General features: G+C 49.3%; 1 protein-coding gene across 26 annotated transcripts in view; it reads left to right on the top strand.

Annotated features, from left to right (window-relative positions):
• KCNMA1 (potassium calcium-activated channel subfamily M alpha 1) overlaps positions 1 to 19044 on the top strand; it is a 719202-nt gene that overhangs the window by 196156 nt on the left and 504002 nt on the right. For all 26 annotated transcript variants that reach the window (XM_023645924.2, XM_023645920.2, XM_070263813.1 and 23 more), the window contains one exon: positions 9955 to 10116. In XM_023645924.2, coding sequence (XP_023501692.1) covers positions 9955 to 10116 — 162 coding nt within the window. The remainder of the gene's footprint in view (positions 1 to 9954; positions 10117 to 19044) is intronic.

Below are 19044 nucleotides of genomic sequence, written 5' to 3'. Positions count from 1 at the left end.
GGGTTGACATTAATTTTAAGTAGCAAATGTGGCCATTTGAGAACACATCTCAGCACAGGACATTATGTCTAATGTGTCATTCTCTTCCCAGGTTAGAACCCACTCCCCTAGGCCATTTCTCCAACTCCCTATCCATCCATGGCTGCTTAGAACCAGATTTAGATGTCTGTATTACAAAATGTTGTTATTTAGAAGCCATAGGATCTAAGAGGATTGTTTCAGTAGTAGTAATAAACAGCATTTCATAAGGAGATTCCATCTCTTCTTTGTATGTTTGTCTATCCTGAGGCAGCAAGGACTAGAAGAAAAACATGGCCTTTAGTCTTAGAATAGGCTAGATTTAAATTTCAGCTCTGCCACTTACAAGATGAGTGATCTTGGAAATTACCCAATCTCTCTGAGCCTCATAACATTCCTACCTCACAGGCTTGTTGTGAGGATTGAATAAGATGCTGTAGAACCACCAAGGAGAGAATACGGCACGTAGATGCAAGAGGGAATCAAGCATTTCCTGAGGGCCAGCTGACCCCCTCAGTGCTCAGGAGACTGGTGAGCAGCTTAGAGTGTGGCCCGGAGAAGAGCCCGAAAGGACCTCCATCCTCCCCCAGAATTTCACACCACTGGACATGTGTAAGTGAGGGATTTACAATCCAGACCTCAAGGTCACACAGTTTCAGAGCCAGACAGAACCTTGGGGAGCGTTTACACAGCCTCTTTGAAATTGAGACAAAGAAACCTGAGGCACAAAGATGGTAAGCAACTTGTTGAAGGTCACACAGCCCATTTCTGCTGTCACCTTTTCCCCCACAAAGACCTGTGAAGAGCACTTGTTCACACACAGCACAGGGGTGCTCCTCAGAGTGAGAATCTGGTCGGCGCACACAGGAAGCAATAGCTAAAAATGCCTATGATGGTGAAATATCTTGTGAGACCCAGTAAACTCGGATGGTTTCCCAACATCCCAGAACAATCACTTTATCCAAGCTTCTTTTTAAGCTCCAGTGGCCTGAATCTGTGCCTCTTTCCTGGATGTGTAGCCTGCAGTTAGCACACGGGTTCATCTGAGACAAATGTGGTCCCAGGGGATGGATCGGGAGGCTGCAAGGTGCAAGGGGCCTCTGACCTTCCAGGGAGGGGCTGGGTAAGTGGACCTTCCCAAGGGCAGAAACCCACCATGCCACTCCCTCCCACCAGCTCTGGGTGGGGCCTGGGTCCTCTGCCGCCCTCTCTCCCCTGCCCATGAATATTAGAGCAACCGCCTCCCTCTCCTCTCCCTTTGCAGAACTCTTGCCATGAAAATTCCAGCTGGTGGTGCCCACATTACGCTTTATTTGCTTGAGCTGCTTTAGGTAATCGGCCTAATCCCTAATATGCAGGATTATTGGTACCTAGGAGAATCCCACAGCCGGGCCACCTGCCCAGGATGGGGAAGAGGCTGCCGGGGGAGTTCCCTCTTAGCTTCTTTGGCAGGAGTGGAGGTAGCTGGAGGACCCTTCCCCAGCATTTAGACCTGGGCAGAGGAGCCAGGAGAGAGGCCCACATGGAGGTATTGTAGGTTTTGAAGTTCAGGCATTTCTGGGTCTTAGGCCAAACTGTGCCACAGAATGTCATAATCATTGCCATGAAATAAAGCATCTTTTAAAAGCTAAAACGGGTCTGTGGACTTTTACTCAGTGGATTTCAAATTTTTTTTCTGCAGAAAGCCCCTTCACTCAGATGCAATCTAGCACAGAACTTTAAAGGTGAAAACTACTTAGTGTAGAAAGGCCTTGATTTTCCTGGGGGCCGGGGGACCTTGCCTCCTTTGTCTTCCTTTGCTAACCCCCTAAGGCATCTAACAGAATGCATAACACTGGGCTCCAAAGAGCAGAAAACTGTGGGTTAAACCCACTGCTCGCCCTGTTTCTCAGATGACGACTTTGCTTGGAGAGGTTAAGTGACTGGCCAAGGTCACACAGCCTGTCCCTGGCAGAGGCGGGGCTAGAATGCAAGATTCCTAACTTTCGGCACAGAGCTCTTCACCCTGCCACCATCTGCCTAACAGGAGAGAAGGACTGCCGCTCTGTGCTCAGCAGAGGGTGGCTGCATACGGGACTGCTGGGTCAGTTTTGGTGGATGAGAGGGGGCAGGGAGAGGCAGGGGAGGTTGCTGGGGATGGAGCGAGGATGGGGGTTCCAGGCAGATGGAAGGAATAACTCAGAAGCAGAATCTGTCAGTGCCAGTTCGGGAGAAATGGCTTTCTGATGTCGACCAGAGAAACTTGAGGACAAAGTAGGCCTGTGAGACATGAGGAGAGGACAGGTGGTGGCTTCTAGGTCCTTCTTTGCCCTGCAGCCTCTGGAAGTGGAGCACAGAGGAAATGCCCTGTGGTGCCAAGGCCCTGGGCAGAGGGTCCAGGCATGGACATCCAGGGATGGAAGGTGCTCCTGGCCCCTACTCTGATACCAGAGGGATTAGGGGAGGCAGTTCTCTATCAGACTCCCTGCCCCCCGGGTGCCTCAGACCCTCCCTGCAGGACTCGGCCAAGATTGCCTCCCAGGGTGTTGGAGTGCCTAGGGCCACTGGGCGGAGCAGGCAGGCATTAAGGCCCTCTGAGGATGCTGATGGCGCCGAGGGAGGCTGAATCTTCTCCTTTGGTGGCATCTGCCTAGAGAACCGTGGTGCTTAGCAGGAGGTTTCACAGCCTGTCAGCTCTGCCATGTCCATTTCCAATTCGATGCTCTGCTCCGTGAAGGATGATTTATGGTTCCAAGCTGGTTCTTGGCTGAGAAAGGACCCGTGTCCCTCTGTCCTTGATTTAACCGCCCTCTCAAGGCACAGGGACCTAGAAGAAGGGTGTCTGAGGCCCACACAGTACCCAGACGTGGGGTGAATTGAGTGCTCATGATGATGATTAACCTTTCGCCGGTACTTTGCAACAGCCAATAATCCTTGTGCATGCACAGCTACTCATGCTGCCTCTGGGAGGACGTTAGGACAGATTCTTGTCTCTTTCTGGTGTCAGACAGCTGGGTTTAAATCTCAACTGTGTCTTCCTGGAACAGCTCCTTGACCCCTTGTCTACAAATGAGTGCATTCGTACCCACATCATAGAGTTACTGGGACGATGCTCAAAAACGGTAGGCAGTGTTATCATCACCACTGATTAGTAGTATTATCTGTTCTAGATATTGTGCTTGCCAAGAATCGACTTCCCATTTGCTGCAGCTCTCCTTTCTCCTTCTTCTACTCCTTCCCTTCCTCCACCATTCCTTCGTACCTTTCACCAAGATGTGTCAAGTGCTTACTCTGAGCTCCTAATGTTTCCTTGTTGAGGATCCAGCAGTGAGCAAAAGAGATGAAATTCTTTCCCTTATGGAGCTTACAGTACGCAGGTTACCAGATGGTGGTATAAATGCTCCGAGGAGGTATAGAGCATGGATGGGGAGTGATCAGGGTGAGGTGGGGTGGCAGGGAAGCATTCATCAGTAAGGTAAGGATTTGAACAAAGACCTGAGCAAGACGCCAGAGCAGCTATGTGGATATCTTGGGTCGGGGAGCAGCCAGTGCAATCAGCCCGAGATGGGGGTGGGCCTGGAACATTCAGGCAGCATAAGGAGGCTGATGAGCCTACAGTGAGTGAGTGAGTGAGTGGGAGACTCGTAGGGTGATGGGCAGGAGCGGGACAGATGGGTGAGTTGGACCGTGTAAAGTATGACTTGTCCTCTGAGTAGGACGAGAAGCTAAGGGGTGGGTGTCGGCCTGGCAGGGACAGGATCTGAACTATATTTTTAAGAGTAGTTTTCCTCCCAGATGATCACTACTTCAACAGCTTCCCAGATCTGGGATGAGGAGCCAGTGTCCAAAGAATTGAGACATAATTAAACCCGAGACAGACTTGGAGTTTCAGGACTAGGGGCAGTCCCAGCACGGAGCAGTGAGTGGACTCTGGAACGCTCCTGGTGGCTGGCCTCCCCATCCCCAATGCAGTCACCTGGCAGGTGTGGTGCCCAGGGTGGCCCTTGGCACCTGGCTCAGCCTGACAGGTGTTGGTGCAAGTGTGCCCAGGGGTGAGCAAACTCAGTCGGGCGGGAGCAGGTGTGGCAGTGCCTCACAGGACGGGTGTGGCCAGCATGGCCTGCCTCATGGCAGGACTTGGCAGTTCCAACATCCTGTTGGGGTGCAGGTAGATAACCAGGGCCCTGCCTGACAAGGCGCAGTTGGGTGGGGATCTGAGAGTTGAGCCACATGTTCTGCGAGGGCTGGCTTTGGAGTCCAGGACTCCTTTCTCCACAGCAGCACTGCTTCCTGCTCAGAATCAGAGGACAGCAATGCTATCCTTGCGCACCTTTCATAAAGCAGTTGGTCCTTTCAGAAAGTGCTGTGTTTCCCCCTTACCAGATTACAAGGCAGGACTCGTCTCTATTTACAGAAGAGTCTTTGAGAAATGAAATGACTTGTCCAAGGCTATCCAGAAGAGCTGGACTTGGACTTGGGTATCTTTCCATCCTCGGAGATCACCCTACCACATCACAGACTCAATGTTCCCAGTATACTGGGTCCAATTCAGGAAGGATGAGAGACGGAGAGACAGCCCGGATCTGATGACTGGGGGCTGTGGGGTCCTGGGATTAGGACAGCCTTGCTCCCCAGCACTGGGCCAGGGCAGCTCCCACTTCTGGGGAAGGCTGGGCCTTTGAAGCTAAGAAGGGCTGCCCTGTGGGGCCCCGACACCCAAACCTGCCCGAAAGAGGCCAGGTGGAGGCTTCTGCTGGTCCTAGGAACACCCAGACTCCAGGTTGCAGGCTGGTGAGGCAGAGGGAACTGCTTGGGAGTGATGGCTTGCCTTGAGCTAGATTTGGAGGAATCATCTTGTCAGGGAGGCAACAAGAATGCGAGAAATAAAGCCAGCCAGGAGTTTATGTCTTGGCTCGGTGGTTGCCTGGCTGGGCTGGGTGACACTGGGCATGTGGCTTCCCCCCAGGTCCTCAGTGTTCTCATCTCTACAGTGAGGGGTTGGGCATCTGAAGGGATTGCTGAGGTCCCTTCTCAGGCTTTGAGATACGTGCTCTGTATAGTGGGTACTGGGGATTGTGGTACTGTTGGGCCGTAGGCCACAGGTGACGTAGGAGGTATGAGGCTTTCTGTGGCCATGTCAACAGAAAGCCACTGAACAGAATGCTGGTAAAAGGAATGGGGAGAAGGCAAAAAAGGGATGAGGCCATGAGCCTGTGAGAGGCTGCCCATGTGGGCAGGCAGTAGGAGGGGACTGCTGGCCACCCTGTTCTCCAGTGTGCCCCCCAGATACCTGTACCCTGCAGCCCTCCTCACCCTCTGGTCTTGGCATTGTCCCCAGGAGGCAGCTGTGGCTTGTTTTACACAAGACTCTGGTGGGGGAGTGGTCAGGGCTGGAGGGAAGAATGGCCTCCAAGGCAACACCGAGCCGCTTTCTCAAGGGGATGGCTACAGCCGGACCTCCACCTTCCAGGATACCCCCATGCCCTACCCAGTCCCAGCTTTTCTCTGCTCCTCCCTCCCCCATGTTCCTCTTCCCTACTAGGCATCCTTTTCTCCATTTCAGAGAATTTCCGGTGGCCTGTCTGTGGCCCGGGTAGCCAGAGCCTGCAGCTGGTTGGGTTTCTCTCTTTTACACACACACGCATGTGCACACACACACAGTGATTTTCTAGAGGATGAGCGGGGATCAGGACCAGGTCTTTCCTGACATGGGGGAGCCTGTCTGACCTTGCTCAGGAGTCCTCCCTGCACAGGGGCTGGGTCCTTCCCTGCAGTGGGAAGTGGAAGATGTGGGGCTTGATGATGCCCACTGCGCTATTCAGACCAAAGCACCTCTTCCCCCTGAGGCAGCACTCTGCGGGGCACAGGAGAGAGCAGTGTGCGGGGACCCAGGAGTCAACCTCTCTAGGGGCCTCAGTCTCATCTCAAATGGGACGTTGATCTGATGGAGTTTAGAGTCAGGAGAGATCTAGGAGTCATCTGGTCCAGGGCTCACTCTGTGTAGGAATCCCTGCCCTAGCTGTCCTTGGGAGAGTGCCACACAGCTCCTGCTGGAACCCCTCCAGAAGTTGAGGCACCTGAGCTCCCAGGCGCCCATTGCCTGTATGAAGGATCATAGCCGTTAGAACCTAAACTTGGTTATCCTCCATTCTGTAATTCTTTTTGCTTGTTTGTTTTTGTTTTTGCCGAGGAAGATTTGCCTGAGCTAACATCTGCTGCCCATCTTCCTCTTTTTGTATGTGAGCTGTCACCACAGCACGGCCACTGACAGATGAGTGGTGTAGATCTGCGCCTGGGAACTGAACCTGGGCCACTGAAGTGGAGCATGCTGAACTTAACCACTAGGCCACCAGGGCTGGCCCCTCCATTCTTTAATTATTTATTAAGGTTTCACTTTGACCAAGTGTCCCTCCCCGGGCCACCAATTGATGAAGTGGTGCAGCTTTAACTGAACATCCTTGGAGGTAGCCAGTCCCATCAATGGGTGGGTGCTCTGCCTCATAAGCTATAACTGCTGTATGCCAGGCACCATGCCAAGCACTGTGCATCACTTATCTCACGTCAGCTTTGCCACCACCTTGATGGGGTTGGCATGCCTACCCCTGTTTCACGTGGAGGAGGCTGAGGCTCGTGAGCTGACATGCCCGTGGTAGTCAGCTTGTAAGCGGTGGAGCAGACCTAAGCCCAGATGGGCCCTCTGCCTCCAGCCCAAGCTCTCAGACTCTGTGCCTCCCCCTGAGAAATGCCTGCTCTCAGTTGCTCTGCCTGTAAAATGGGGATAATTCCACCTGCCTGTTGGATTTAGCATAAGCTCTAAGTGAGATGATGCATAGAAAGCACTTCATTTTTAGCTGCTGGCACCCAGTTCTGGCTTGATAAATGGTGGTCAATCACTATAGACTCTGCCCCTTTGCACCACCCCCACCTCCCTCATGTGTCCTCAACAAGCCCAAAACCTCTCTGGGCCTCTGCCGTCTTTCCTCTGGGGTGTGGATTATACCTGCTCCCGGTGAGGGGTGCTTTGGCCAGAGTAGGTTAGAGATAGACAGGGCCTTTCCCGTCAGGCCAAGGAGCCCTAACCTGGCCACTGGCATCCGGCTTTGCAGAGCTCCCACCTCCTCCTCATTCCCCCACCCCCGCCACTCCCCCAGTCCTGCCTCGCACACTTGATAATTAAGCACACAACATCTAGTGTAAGCAAATAATAACAAGGGCATTATCTCCCTTTAGTCTATGTGTTTCTTTGCCTTTCATAAAGTAATTAAAATAACGAATGCCTTGTTAAACAATCTGTAAGAGAACTGGCGAGAGCGTTATCTGCCATATACCTCTTGTGCCGTAAAGTACTGAAGCATGGAAACCACTGTGATGGAGAGAACTCCCTGCCTCCCAGCCCTCTTCATGCCATTCTCTCCTCCAGGGTCAGCCAGGTGGCTGTGGAGCCTGAGCCCGGAGGGTTGAGGAGCAGTGAGCTAGCCCTCCAGGCCTCCAGGCTGTGGCCATGGACCAGTTCAGAAATGTCCCTAAGGGACACTACTCAAAAGGAAACATAAGAGCCTCTGATTTGTGGGCCTTCTCCCTTCCCTAATCTCTTCCCAGTCCACCCCACATTCTCTGTTTCTGTGCTTGGGTGAAGGGCGAGGCCAGGAAAGAGCTGGGGTTAATATGTGTGTCCCATTTCAGTTCAGGGCAGGGATGATCAAGCCATGCCAGGATAAGTAAGAGCAATAGTTCTCAAAGTGGGATTCCCAGGCCAGCAGCATCAGCATTACCTGGGAACTCGTTAGAAATGCTGGTTTGAGGAGGGGTGCAGCACTCGGTGCTTTAACCAGCCCTCCAGGTGCTTCTGATGCCCGCTGAAGTTTGAGAACCACTCCTAGAGTGTCAATGGCTCAAGGAGAAGTGGGAGGTGGGGGGACTAATTAATTGAACATGTACTATGTGCTTTGGGCACTGGTTAATCCCAGAAAAACCCATGGGGCAGGCAATATAGTCCCTGTCTTATAGGGAAGGGCCCACAGGGGTGGAGGAACTGAATCTACATCTTCGGTTACTAAGGCTGCCCTGGGTCTGGGCCTCCATGTCTTCCACAACACGCACCTGTGCAGAGTCTTCACATGGCCAAGACTTGGGGTCCTAACAGGCCACTGAGACTGTCCTTAGACTTGGGCAGAACGCTCCATGGATGTCAGCAGGCAGCCCCCAAATATGCCTAACCTGTGCTCCCCCACCCCCTGCCCAGTTTCCTCTTGGACTGTTCTAGTCCTGTGGGGCCCAATATGCTTGGAAATAAAACATGAGCTCTGGTGTTGTTTCTCTCTTCCCAGCTTCTCCAAGCCAGGGGAGGCTGCAGGGGGAGGCGTCAGGAGCAGCTTCCGGCCTGCCTGCAAGTCTCCAAGAGGATGACTCACCCAGTACCTCCCAGCTCCCCTCTCCCCACTCTGCCTCACCCCTTGCCCGCTGCTGCTTCAGACAGAGGTTTTCACCTCTGCCGTAGGTTACCCCACCCCCTACTCTAAATCACAGTGATTTCCAGTGTCGATTTGCTTTGGAAATTAATTCTAGCATTTTCAATGATGAACATACTTTGCTGATATCTTTTTGAACATCTATGTCTGCAAAAATAGTCAGTGGGTATTTGAGTAGGGGGCCCAGTTAAATTTAAATTTTAGATATATAATGAATAAGTTTTTATTATGAGTACCATGTGATGTTTGAGGCATACTTACACTAAAAAGGTATCTACTGTTTATGTGAAATTCGCATTTCTCTGGGTATCCTGTATTTTACTGGGCCACCCTAAGCCTGGGCTCTGTGGTCAGTGAGGGGCTTACACTCATAACCCTTTTTATTCATTCATTTAGGTTTGTTGAGCCAGGTGCTCTTTTAGGCACTCAGGATACAGCAGTTGGGGGAGGCAGACTGTAAAGGAAATAAGTGTGTGAATTATAGAGTGTATTAGAGGTTTTAAATGCTATGGGGAAGAATAAAGCAGAAAGGTGGTACTGTCAGAAGGCAGAGTTGCAACTTTAAAAGAGTAGCCAGAGAAGACCTCATTGAAAAGGTAATATCTGAGTAGACTTGAGAGCTGTGAGGCAGCAAGCCATGCTCTCTGTGGGAGAAGAGTATTCCAGGCAGAGGGCACACTGCATGTAGAAATGGACAGTTTAGGGTCCCATATGGGGCTCAGTCATCTGATGAGTTCAGTCTTGTTTCCTCAAGCACATTTTAAGCCATGAAAGGGAATGTATTGTCTCCTATAACTGAAAAGTTCGGATTTCAGGCACAGCTGGATTCTGGTGTTCAAATGATGACATCAGTATTCTCTCACTTCTACTTTCCTCTCTGCTGCTTCATTCTCAGGGAAGGATTGCCCTTCCTACTCTTCCCAGCACAAGTCTTGTGCTTGAGTCATATTGGGTTGGCATGGGTCGCATGGCCATCCCTGGCCCAATCACTGTTGCCAGGGACGTGGAATGGTCCAATTGACCCGTCTTCATTCTTGGAGCCAGCGTGAGCCTATTAGTCCCTTTAGAATCACACAGACTGAGATGACGAGATGGAGATTTCCTCAGGAAATGTGTTCCTGTGGGAAGGGCATGAAGGCTGAGCAGGCAGAACACAGCATGCCAACCCACGTTCCTCCCAGCCACTCTGTGACCCCTGCAGGATGCTTCGCCTTCTGAGCTGTGCGATTTTTTTTCTTTAAAGCAGGAAGAGAATAATCTCCTTCTTCTTTCTTTCACAAAGATATTTTAAGAGGAAATAAAGAGAAGATTCTTTTAAAAATGACTTTAAAAAGATCAAAGCCATATCCATCCCTTCTACGCTACACCTGTGCCTTCAAGCCAGTTCCCACCTCAGCCTGGACCCTTCCAGTTTGGTTCTTTGGGTGGGGTTGTGTTTTTTAAATCCAGTTGGTCCCTATGTCTCAACCTTTGTTCTCTCTGTTGCCAGGAGGCCCAGAAGATTAATAATGGCTCAAGCCAGGCGGATGGCACTCTCAAGCCAGTGGATGAAAAAGAGGAGGCGGTGGCTGCTGAGGTCGGCTGGATGACCTCCGTGAAGGACTGGGCGGGGGTGATGATATCTGCCCAGACACTGACTGGCAGAGTCCTGGTGAGTCCCCAACTCCCTCTTCACATTGGTCCTGCTCTCTGGTCCTTGATTGCTTTGTTTATAGGGACGTGGTGTTTCACTGAGTCTTCTCCAGGCCACTGGCTATTGGGAGGTGGGGGTGAGCAGGAAGTGCTTATATATGGTCATGGAGGACAGTCTGGGTTCTTCATGCACATCTAACCCAGTGGTTTTTGGAAGGATTTGCAGAGAGTGGGCCAGTGTCCAGGGAGAGAAGGTCTTTTGGGGAGGGAGCCAGGGAGTTCTGAGTGTGTGTGTGTGTGTGTGTGCGTTTGCTAGCCTTCTGAGGATGCTACTGTGCTCCTCTGGCCATCATGCAGAGAGCCTCTTTTGGGGGCAGTTTCCTAATCTCCTGCCCTCTGTGACCTGGATCTTGCCCACAGTGGAAATCCTCAGTCATGCTGGTGGTGAAACTTGTTGGCAGCCTACCTGCAGCCGCCTTGCCCCATTTGGTGCATTGCCCATATGACTTTATTTCTGATGAGGCTGTCTCCTAGCTCCATCTACAGCCAGCACTCATCCTCCTCCTTCTCTGTGCATCTCCTGCATTCTCTCTGATCTGCTTGTATAGAGCTTGGCTTCACTGGCTGGTTGAGACCATGAGTGAGTTTCTGGTTCTTGGCAAGTATTGAGGGTGGGACAAGCATAGAATGACCAACCATCCCAGTTTGCCTGGGACTGAAGAGTACCTGGGACATTGGTCTTTCAGTGCAAAGACTAGGCAAACAGGCATGAATTATTCACTCTGAACTGGCTGTACTCCTGCCATATGTGGGCTCTTCCCTGGGGTAGCCATGCCCACCAGCTTTCTTTGGCCTGCTTTGGGTCAGGAGTTTCCCTGAGAAGGATGTAACCTTCAAAATGATTTCTTGTTATGATTCTGGAAGCTGTTTTGTATGGGCTGCCCTTCCTGGGCCTGAAGCTGGGGCTCAGTCAAGAATCATTTGGCTCATAGATAGAATGAATGGGGGTGCCCTGATGGCTGGGAGGATCAAAGATCAGGCAGAGATGCTGGAAAATAGATGTCAGCGCCCTCAACGTTTTGTGGCAAAAACTCAGTGAGGAGATGATAGTAGCTGTAGGGAGGTAATGAAAATTTCACCATCAGAATCCTTCTTGGGGAGAACTCTACGTTATGTTTGGGATAAATACCTCACAAATGGCTTGAAGGAAAAAGTAAGACACTGAATGCCATGCTTGAGTGACAAAGGCGATGGCCAAGCAGGCTTTAAAGAGGACAGGGTTGTGTTAACTGAGGGACCAGTCCTGAGCTGAGCCTTCTGAAGAGTCCAGATATGAAGCCCTGGCTGATATCAATTGGTGGCATAATAGAAAGGGGAGAAATTTAAAGTTGGGGTTTTGGCGGAGGAGGAAAGAGAAACTGGTGAGGCCAGGTGCTGCATGAGGAAGACAGAGAGGGGACGATCTGGGTTGGTGGGGCCCAGGAGAGACTGGGCAGCACTGAGTGTCTAATGAGGCATTGAGGGTGGCTTATTCTGGACTGTGCTTTGTAACCACCATCCTGTCTGCCCTCCTGATTCTTCAGTAAAGTTTCCATTGCTCTTTTGTGCTTGTATATGAGTGGATTCTATATGGGAAACTTAAAGACACTGAATTCTGGGTCTGGGCATTCATATGGGATGAAATGGCGGCAGTGCATTCTATACGGATGGTGGTGATGATAGATGATGAACAGCTGACCGTTTGGTTACACAAATAACACCTGCTACTTCCATGTGGCCGTTGTCAACAGTTCTAATTATCTTTGTCAGCATTAACCGAGAGCTACCAAGCACTTACTCTGGGCCAGGTGTTTTTTTCAGGCGTGAGGAAAACAAGAATGATCCTGATTTCATTGTACCATGGGTGGAAGTTTTTGAAGGAATGTCCGGAGGAGAAATACTATGGGTACAAGCATTGTGTGTGTGTGTGTGTATGGGGGGTGGCCGAGTCTACAGGAAGTATAGGGGATCATGAAAGCCTTGCTAGGGAGGAAAGCCTTTAAGCTGAAACCTCTGTTTCAAGATGAATTGAACACATGCTTTATGATAGAGATGATATAAAAAATAAAAAAATAAAAACATTCTTGAGCTTGAAAACAAGAAGGGGAGGGGGGACTGTGGCCCTCTTTTTCTAGTGGCCGCTTGGAGCCAAGTTCGTGGCCCAGTGAAAATACACAGCATCTCAGAGTTTTTATTCTATGTATTTACATCTCCCTGGCTTTGTCTCCACATCTCTTCTGTCATTTTCTCCTTGCCCTCATTTCCTCACTGTCTTTTTGGAACTTTACATGTAAGTTTGTGGTTATGTGCTCCATACAGTTTTGTGAGCCAAATTAATCCTTTGAAGAGTAAGGCAGGATATATATAAATAAAGAGGGCAAGAAACACACAGTAGACTTTTGTATTGTTTGGTTGTACTTTATAGAATCGTAGGCCAAAATCAATATTGGAGATAGTCTAATTCAGGATTGGTAAGTTTTTCTGTAAAGGACCACATAGTAAATATTTCAGACTTTGCAGACCATAGGGACTCTGTTACAACTACTCAACTGTGCCATTGTCGTTTGAAGGCAGACACAGACAATACAGGAGTGTCACTGTGTTCCAATAAAACTTAATTTACAAAAACAGATGTGGGCAAGATTTGTTTCATGGGCCATTGTTTGCTGACTCTTCGATCTTGTTCAACCCCTTATTTTATAAATAAAGAAATTGAAAGGCAGAACTTCCTTAGGGAGGAATTTCTTAAGATAATATAGCACAACAATGACAGTATCAGAGAACCCATTTATAGTGGGAAAAGTTATAGACACACAGAGACACACACAGATAAATGTAGGCACACACATGCATGCCATCTCCATTAGCACCTTGTTTCTGAATATTGATATAATTTCCACCTTGACCTCAGAGTGACTATCTCCCTGGGAAAACTATGTCTTGGGGCCAAGCATGGCCTCACCTCAAGGAGTAAGCAGTGTTTACGCTGCTTGGGCTGTACCTCAACCCCTTTACAAATTCAGTGTTTTGTGCTGCTCTTCAAAGACAGGTCTTGCCAATATAGCCATCAGCTCCTTGAGGAAAGATAGAGCCCTGAGAATTACTCTTTTGGTTGATTTCCCCCCTATTTCCATGCTACTACTTTTGAATATGGCTCCAGGAAACATGCACGTCTAATCTATGAACTGAAAATATATGCTACTTGCTTTAATGTCAGGGGGATGATCCATTGAAGTCCGGAGAAAGGAAAACACAGACCTTTCCCTTTATCTTCTTAAATATATCGCATGTGTGGCATGTTACATTAACATAAGCTGGACCATTCTATCCTTATCTCCTAGGGCCCAAAAGAAAATGTGTATCAAATACGCCTTCCAAATACAAATAATCCTATTGGTTTAATAGAGGCAAATAGGTGCATTCCCTGCTGTGCTGTTTGCACATGAATTTGGACCAGTTGAACAAAATGGAGGTGCACGTGGGTGTACACTTAACCAAATATGTGACATTCATGGCCTTCATTCCTCTCTTTGGGTGGCTCATGCTGCTGATGACATTTCTCCTCAGCATCCTCTACTTTTCTTTTTCAGTGGTCCCTGGTGGCAGCTTCACACCTGGTTCACATTTCCATCTCACTCTTTCTTCCTCTCATCTAAGCTCATACTCCCTGCCCCGCTTATTTATTTATTTATTTTTTTACATTTTAGGTAAATCTATATAAAATTCTATATATTCACCTGCAGATGCCCTATGTAAAGACCAGAGGTTTCACAGGCCTGTACTTTTAGTAAGAATGCCCCCTAGCAAACAGGTAGGTCCTTCTCTCTGTGCAATTGGGAGTAAATTGAGATTTTGGTTTTTTTTTTTTTTAAGTCCCCTAAGTAAGGTTTCTTCTCAAGGAACCACATGGTAATTCCCCTCCAGGACTTCCTTCCCCTCTTTGTTTTATCCTGTGCATAAATAGAGTTATATTTTGGGGATGAATCAATAAGTCGAAGGTACGCTTTCTTTATATTATTAAACATGAACTTTTGTCTTCGTCTGATGAAAGATGCACTACATTGCACTAGACTTGTTACTTGTGACCCAGCATCACCAAATGGGAAAACATGAGTCAGAGGAATCACTTAATCCAGCAGGCGCCCACGATAGATAGTGAGCTGCCTGCCACTGAAAATGTTCAAAAGGATCACGCTTGGCGGCACTGTTGCTGATGGTTGGTCAGACTTCATCCTCATAGCTTTAATTAGGTTTACAGAAAACTAGATCTAGGAGATGCTCCAGGATAAAAATGGAACTTGGACAGATTTCATTTCTCATCCCCTTTTCGAGATGGCCATGCTTATCAACATGTAAGGCGCAAAGACATCTTGCAGTAAGAAAGCAGAAGGACTTTGTTTTGCCCACCATTTCCCATTCCTCTTTCAGCATGGAACTTTTTCCCCATTAAGCACCTGTGGGCATCACAAAGCACACACTCTGGGAAACATGTAACTGCCTAGAGATGGGCAAACTGTGACCTGTGGGCAGCAGCTGGCTCACTGCCTGTTTTGTATGGCTCACAAGCTAAGGATGGTTTTTACATTTTTAAACGGTTTTTTAAAAAATCAAAAGAAGAATATTTTGTGATGTGAAAATTATATGAAATTCAAATATCAGTGTTCGTAAACACCGTTTTATTGGGATGCAGCCATGCTCACTTATTTACATATTGTCTGTGGCTGCTTTTGCAATGTGCTACAGTAGCAGAATTGAGTAGTATCCACAGAGTCCGAAATACCTGCCAGCCTAAAATAGTTATTGTCTGGCCCTGTACAGAAAAATTGTGCCAACCTCTGGACTAGATCATCTATGACATCCGTGACTGTCAATATTCCTAAGTAGCCAATAGGACTTGCTCCACACTTCCCTATGGCACAAAGTGATGGGTAAGATATACCATCTATCCTGTTCTCATAGAGACCCACTACATTTACTTTCACTAGCTCAACTCAATAATGCAGTAGAGATGGGGAGACAGAGGCCAGAGCCAGCTGGGCCCCCAAGTTCCATAGCAGGTTCTCAACTGGCTCAAAATATGGATTTCCTGTTCCCAATGTCAGTGGAATGTGTCTGGGAATTCTGTAGCAGGGTTACTCCCGAAGTCTTCCCTCCACCTGACTGTGTCCCTTGCAGTCAGCACTCTCTAGGCCCCGCCCGGTAGCCCAGAGTCTAGTCCCTACCATGAGGGCACCCCTGGTTCAGGCCTGCAGGCCAGGCGCCTCAGCCGCCCTGGCTGCTGGTCTGCACAGCTGGTCTGCAGGCCACATGCTCTGTGTGCCAGCCTCTCCTGTGCATTCTGTAAAGAGCAGCTGTTAATTTTACTAGCTGGTTTATTGGCTCCTCTGATCTCCGCTGGGAAAATGAAGGAGAGGTTCAGAAATCAATCTTCAACTCTGGAGAGAGGAAAATCTTCCTGGCCCAGGAGGAGCCTGCTTCATCCCGGCTATTCATCTACGGCTCCCAGGGCCTCTGGGCTCCCATGGCAATTGCTTATGCTACTGTTGGCTCTCTCCTCTGGAGTTTCTGGGGGGAGTGAGTGCCTCCTTTGTCCTTCCACCTCATCTGTCTGTGCGTTCATCCATCTATATCCATTCATCCATCTATCCAGTCCACATGCCTTTAAGGTGTTCGCTGGCACAGAAAATTGAGGGTAGCGCCCAGTCAGTGGGTACCTAATGACTAAGGCAGGGCACTCCGGCGCCTTCCCTTGCCAGTCACCTGTGCCTCTGTTCTCTCTGTTTCAGCTTCTCTGTCAGGACTGGAGATAGGAGCCCTGCCCCTTTGCTGTTCCAGCATTATCTGAACTGGGGCTCCTGCTCTCTTTTGATCTCCATCTGGCTCCTTGTTTCTCTTTCTTATTTGATTGGAACCATCAAGGAGGATAGGTGGAGCACTTAGCATCCCCAGATCTCCAGCTCATGCTTCTCTGTCCCTGGAACATGCTTCCATGGGAAGGGGTGCTGAGGCCCTTGGAACGTGGAAGGCTGCTATGTGTGGTGCAGTAGGGTGGTTAGGAACCCAGCCTCTATAGTCACTCTGCTGAGTTCCAGCTCCACCCCTCCCTAGGGCTTTTACCCTCAGCTAGTCACTTCATCTTTTGGTGCCTCAGTTTCCTCATCTGTTCAATGGGCATAATAATAGTTCCTGTCTCTTAATGTTGTTGTGAGGATTTGATGCATTAATGCATGTGGAATGTTCGGAATAGTGCTTATTACATGGTTAGTGCTTAATAAGCATTAGTATTATTATTGTGTTATTGTTGTGTGAGCCCAGTCACTATGTCATGGAGGAAATGGGCTGGTGTGGAGACACACAGGGTAGGGAGTGGAGTATAAATCCTTTCCTGTGACAGAGATGGAGCAGCCCTCAGACCTCACCAAACTCAGCCGTCCTCTTAGAGTGCTGAGCTAGCTCTGGCATGGCCACTTGAGGGACCCTGGTTTGGGTCCAACCAGCTGATGATGTTTGCTCCATGCACACAATTCAGGCCCTGTCATTTCTGAAGCTGGCTCATGTAGCCTGACTCACCATTGTCAAGTCAGCCAGGAAATTCTCACTTCCTATAGCCGCCCTAAGCTGGGCTGGGGCCAAGGGTGGACTGGGCTCTCCCTGGGAGGTGGGCGTTTTTGGTACGTGTGTCACAGGAAACGCCTTGGCAGGATGACAGATGAGTCTTCTGGAAAGAGGGTCAAGTGCGTTCACTGTGGTCCCCATATCTAGTCCTCCCTGGATGCAGGATGAGGCTGACAGATATGGGGCTGGTTTCAGAGGGCACAACAGCATCAGTATGTGGGGAGCTGTCTTTAACATCCATTTTGGTGGGCAACAACCACAAATCCATTGGAAGGAGGCAGGAAAGTGTGTTAAGGCACTAGACAGTAAGGACACAGATTCTACTGTACCCACAAGGCATCTCCTCTGAGCTATTCATCCATTTCTTCAAATTTCCTGGAGCGCCTACTAGGTGTCAGATGCTTTTCAGGCACTGGACACATGTTGGTTCCTCTAGCAAAATCTGCAGAGTGAAATCATCCAAAGTACTGAAAGTGAAAATGTGATGCCTGCCTTTTGCTACAATGCTTTTGGGTGGCAAGGTTTGTGAAGTAGTTTGGTGATAAATCAGAGCCTGTGATCTGTGCATCAGTCCTTGGACAGGCCTGGGAGCCTGACTCTTCTAATCTTGATCTCACATCCTGTGGCTTCCTGCTGCTGGACCCAAGGGGCCTCAACAAATGTGTTTCTATGACTAATATGAAACTAACTCCTTCCTCCCCTCCTCCCTTCCTTCCATCCTTCTTTCCTTCCTTCCCAATCAGTAAAAGCTGGCGCCCCCTGGAAATGGAGCGCCTGTTTTTGGAGCCCACCATCTTCGGTTTCTCACCCAGCTTTTCCCCCAGGGCCTTCAGAGGATGCCTATGGTGTAGCAGCCCCTATTTACCAGAAAAATATGCTGGTGGACTGAGACTCTCTTTAGAGCCTCCATTTCAGCTGCGAGGAAGTTTGTTCAGCAGGGATGCTCAAAAATAGAGATGATGATGATAAAGTTGCCAGCCATTGTCATTGTGGGGGAGCACGTGCTTGGAAAGTCACACTCGGGACCATACGCAAGCTGATGCTTCCAAGTTTAGTTTACTGAGCTATGTTTAGGAGGAGGCAGACTGACGTGTGCTTCCAGGCCCCAAACATCCCAATTTGGTGCACTAGAAGCCCCATTTTTAGGGTCTAGATCCAGAGTGAGGCTTTTTCCAGAAAAACAACTACTTCAGGGGAATGACAACAGAAATCCACCATTTTCCCTAAAAATTTTATTTCAAAAAATATTGTCTAGTGTTTGAGTAGTGAGGGAACTAGGACAGGACAGTTGCTTCTTTGTCTTTCCTAAGGAATTAGGGCACTTGAAAACTCAATTAAATGCACCAGGCGTCTTACGCGCCAGGGCTATCGTTTTGCTCATCCAGTTAATTTTAGTTCATGAAATTGGCTTGGTGCTGACATGGACGGCACAAAGAAACTGCGAAGCCAGGGGCCTGTCAGAGTGGAAGCTCGCTTCCCAGTTCACTAGCCTGCGGGGGCACAGATCTTTCCCGAGGGCGTGGAGGGTTACCTGTCGACTGTTTGTGCCTCTTTCCTGGGCAGCAGACCTCGGAGCCTTCCTTGTTTGTTGGAGGTGGGTTAATCCAGAAAGTAAATGGACTGGGCATACTGGTTTCTTGCACCTGTGGAGAATTTAGGCTCCAACAGATTAGTCTGAAGGCTTGAGAAAGCATGACCTTCCCAGAGCTGTTCCCAGACTGCCCTAGCAAAGAGGCTGAATTTTGACCTTTTCCCCATTTCTCTTTTTAGTCTTTTTTTTTCCTTTCCTTTTTGTGGCTGTTGGTGGAGTGACTAAGGGAAACGGGGAACAGGTCTTTGGAAAGGAGAGAGGAAGAAAAGACCCTGTTTCCACACTACCCTCCCTCAAATTCAGGCTTTGTTTACAGTAAAAATAGCTTGAAACAGAGGCTGAATCACAAAAAGGTGGCATTTCAGAGGGCAGAGGCTGCTGGCTCCACACCAGCCTGCTGCGTTAGTTGGCCTCTGGGCCCCAACTTGCACAGGAAGGCGTGGGGTTTGCCATCTCATTGGGAGGGCTCCAGACCATCTTCCTTATGTGTCTGCTAGAGCTCTCTGGCGCTAATTATACCAGCTGGGCACTCACAGAGCCTTCTGCCTGGGCCTGTGCCCTGGGGCTGAAAAATAACTTCCTGCGAAGGAAAGCAGCTGTTTTCAGGAGCTGCTTAATCCCACTGGTACCTGCGTGGGCTCCCAGGGAAGCTGCCATGAGGCCCTTGTCTCCCTCTGAGCCATGAAGGGGGCAACTTGGTTT

Source organism: Equus caballus, chromosome 1 (genome assembly GCF_041296265.1).
Source record: "Equus caballus isolate H_3958 breed thoroughbred chromosome 1, TB-T2T, whole genome shotgun sequence".
In the NCBI taxonomy this organism is placed as follows: Eukaryota; Metazoa; Chordata; class Mammalia; order Perissodactyla; family Equidae; genus Equus; species Equus caballus.
The sequence above is the reverse complement of the archived record's forward strand: the minus strand, read 5'-3'. Positions and strand labels throughout refer to the sequence as shown.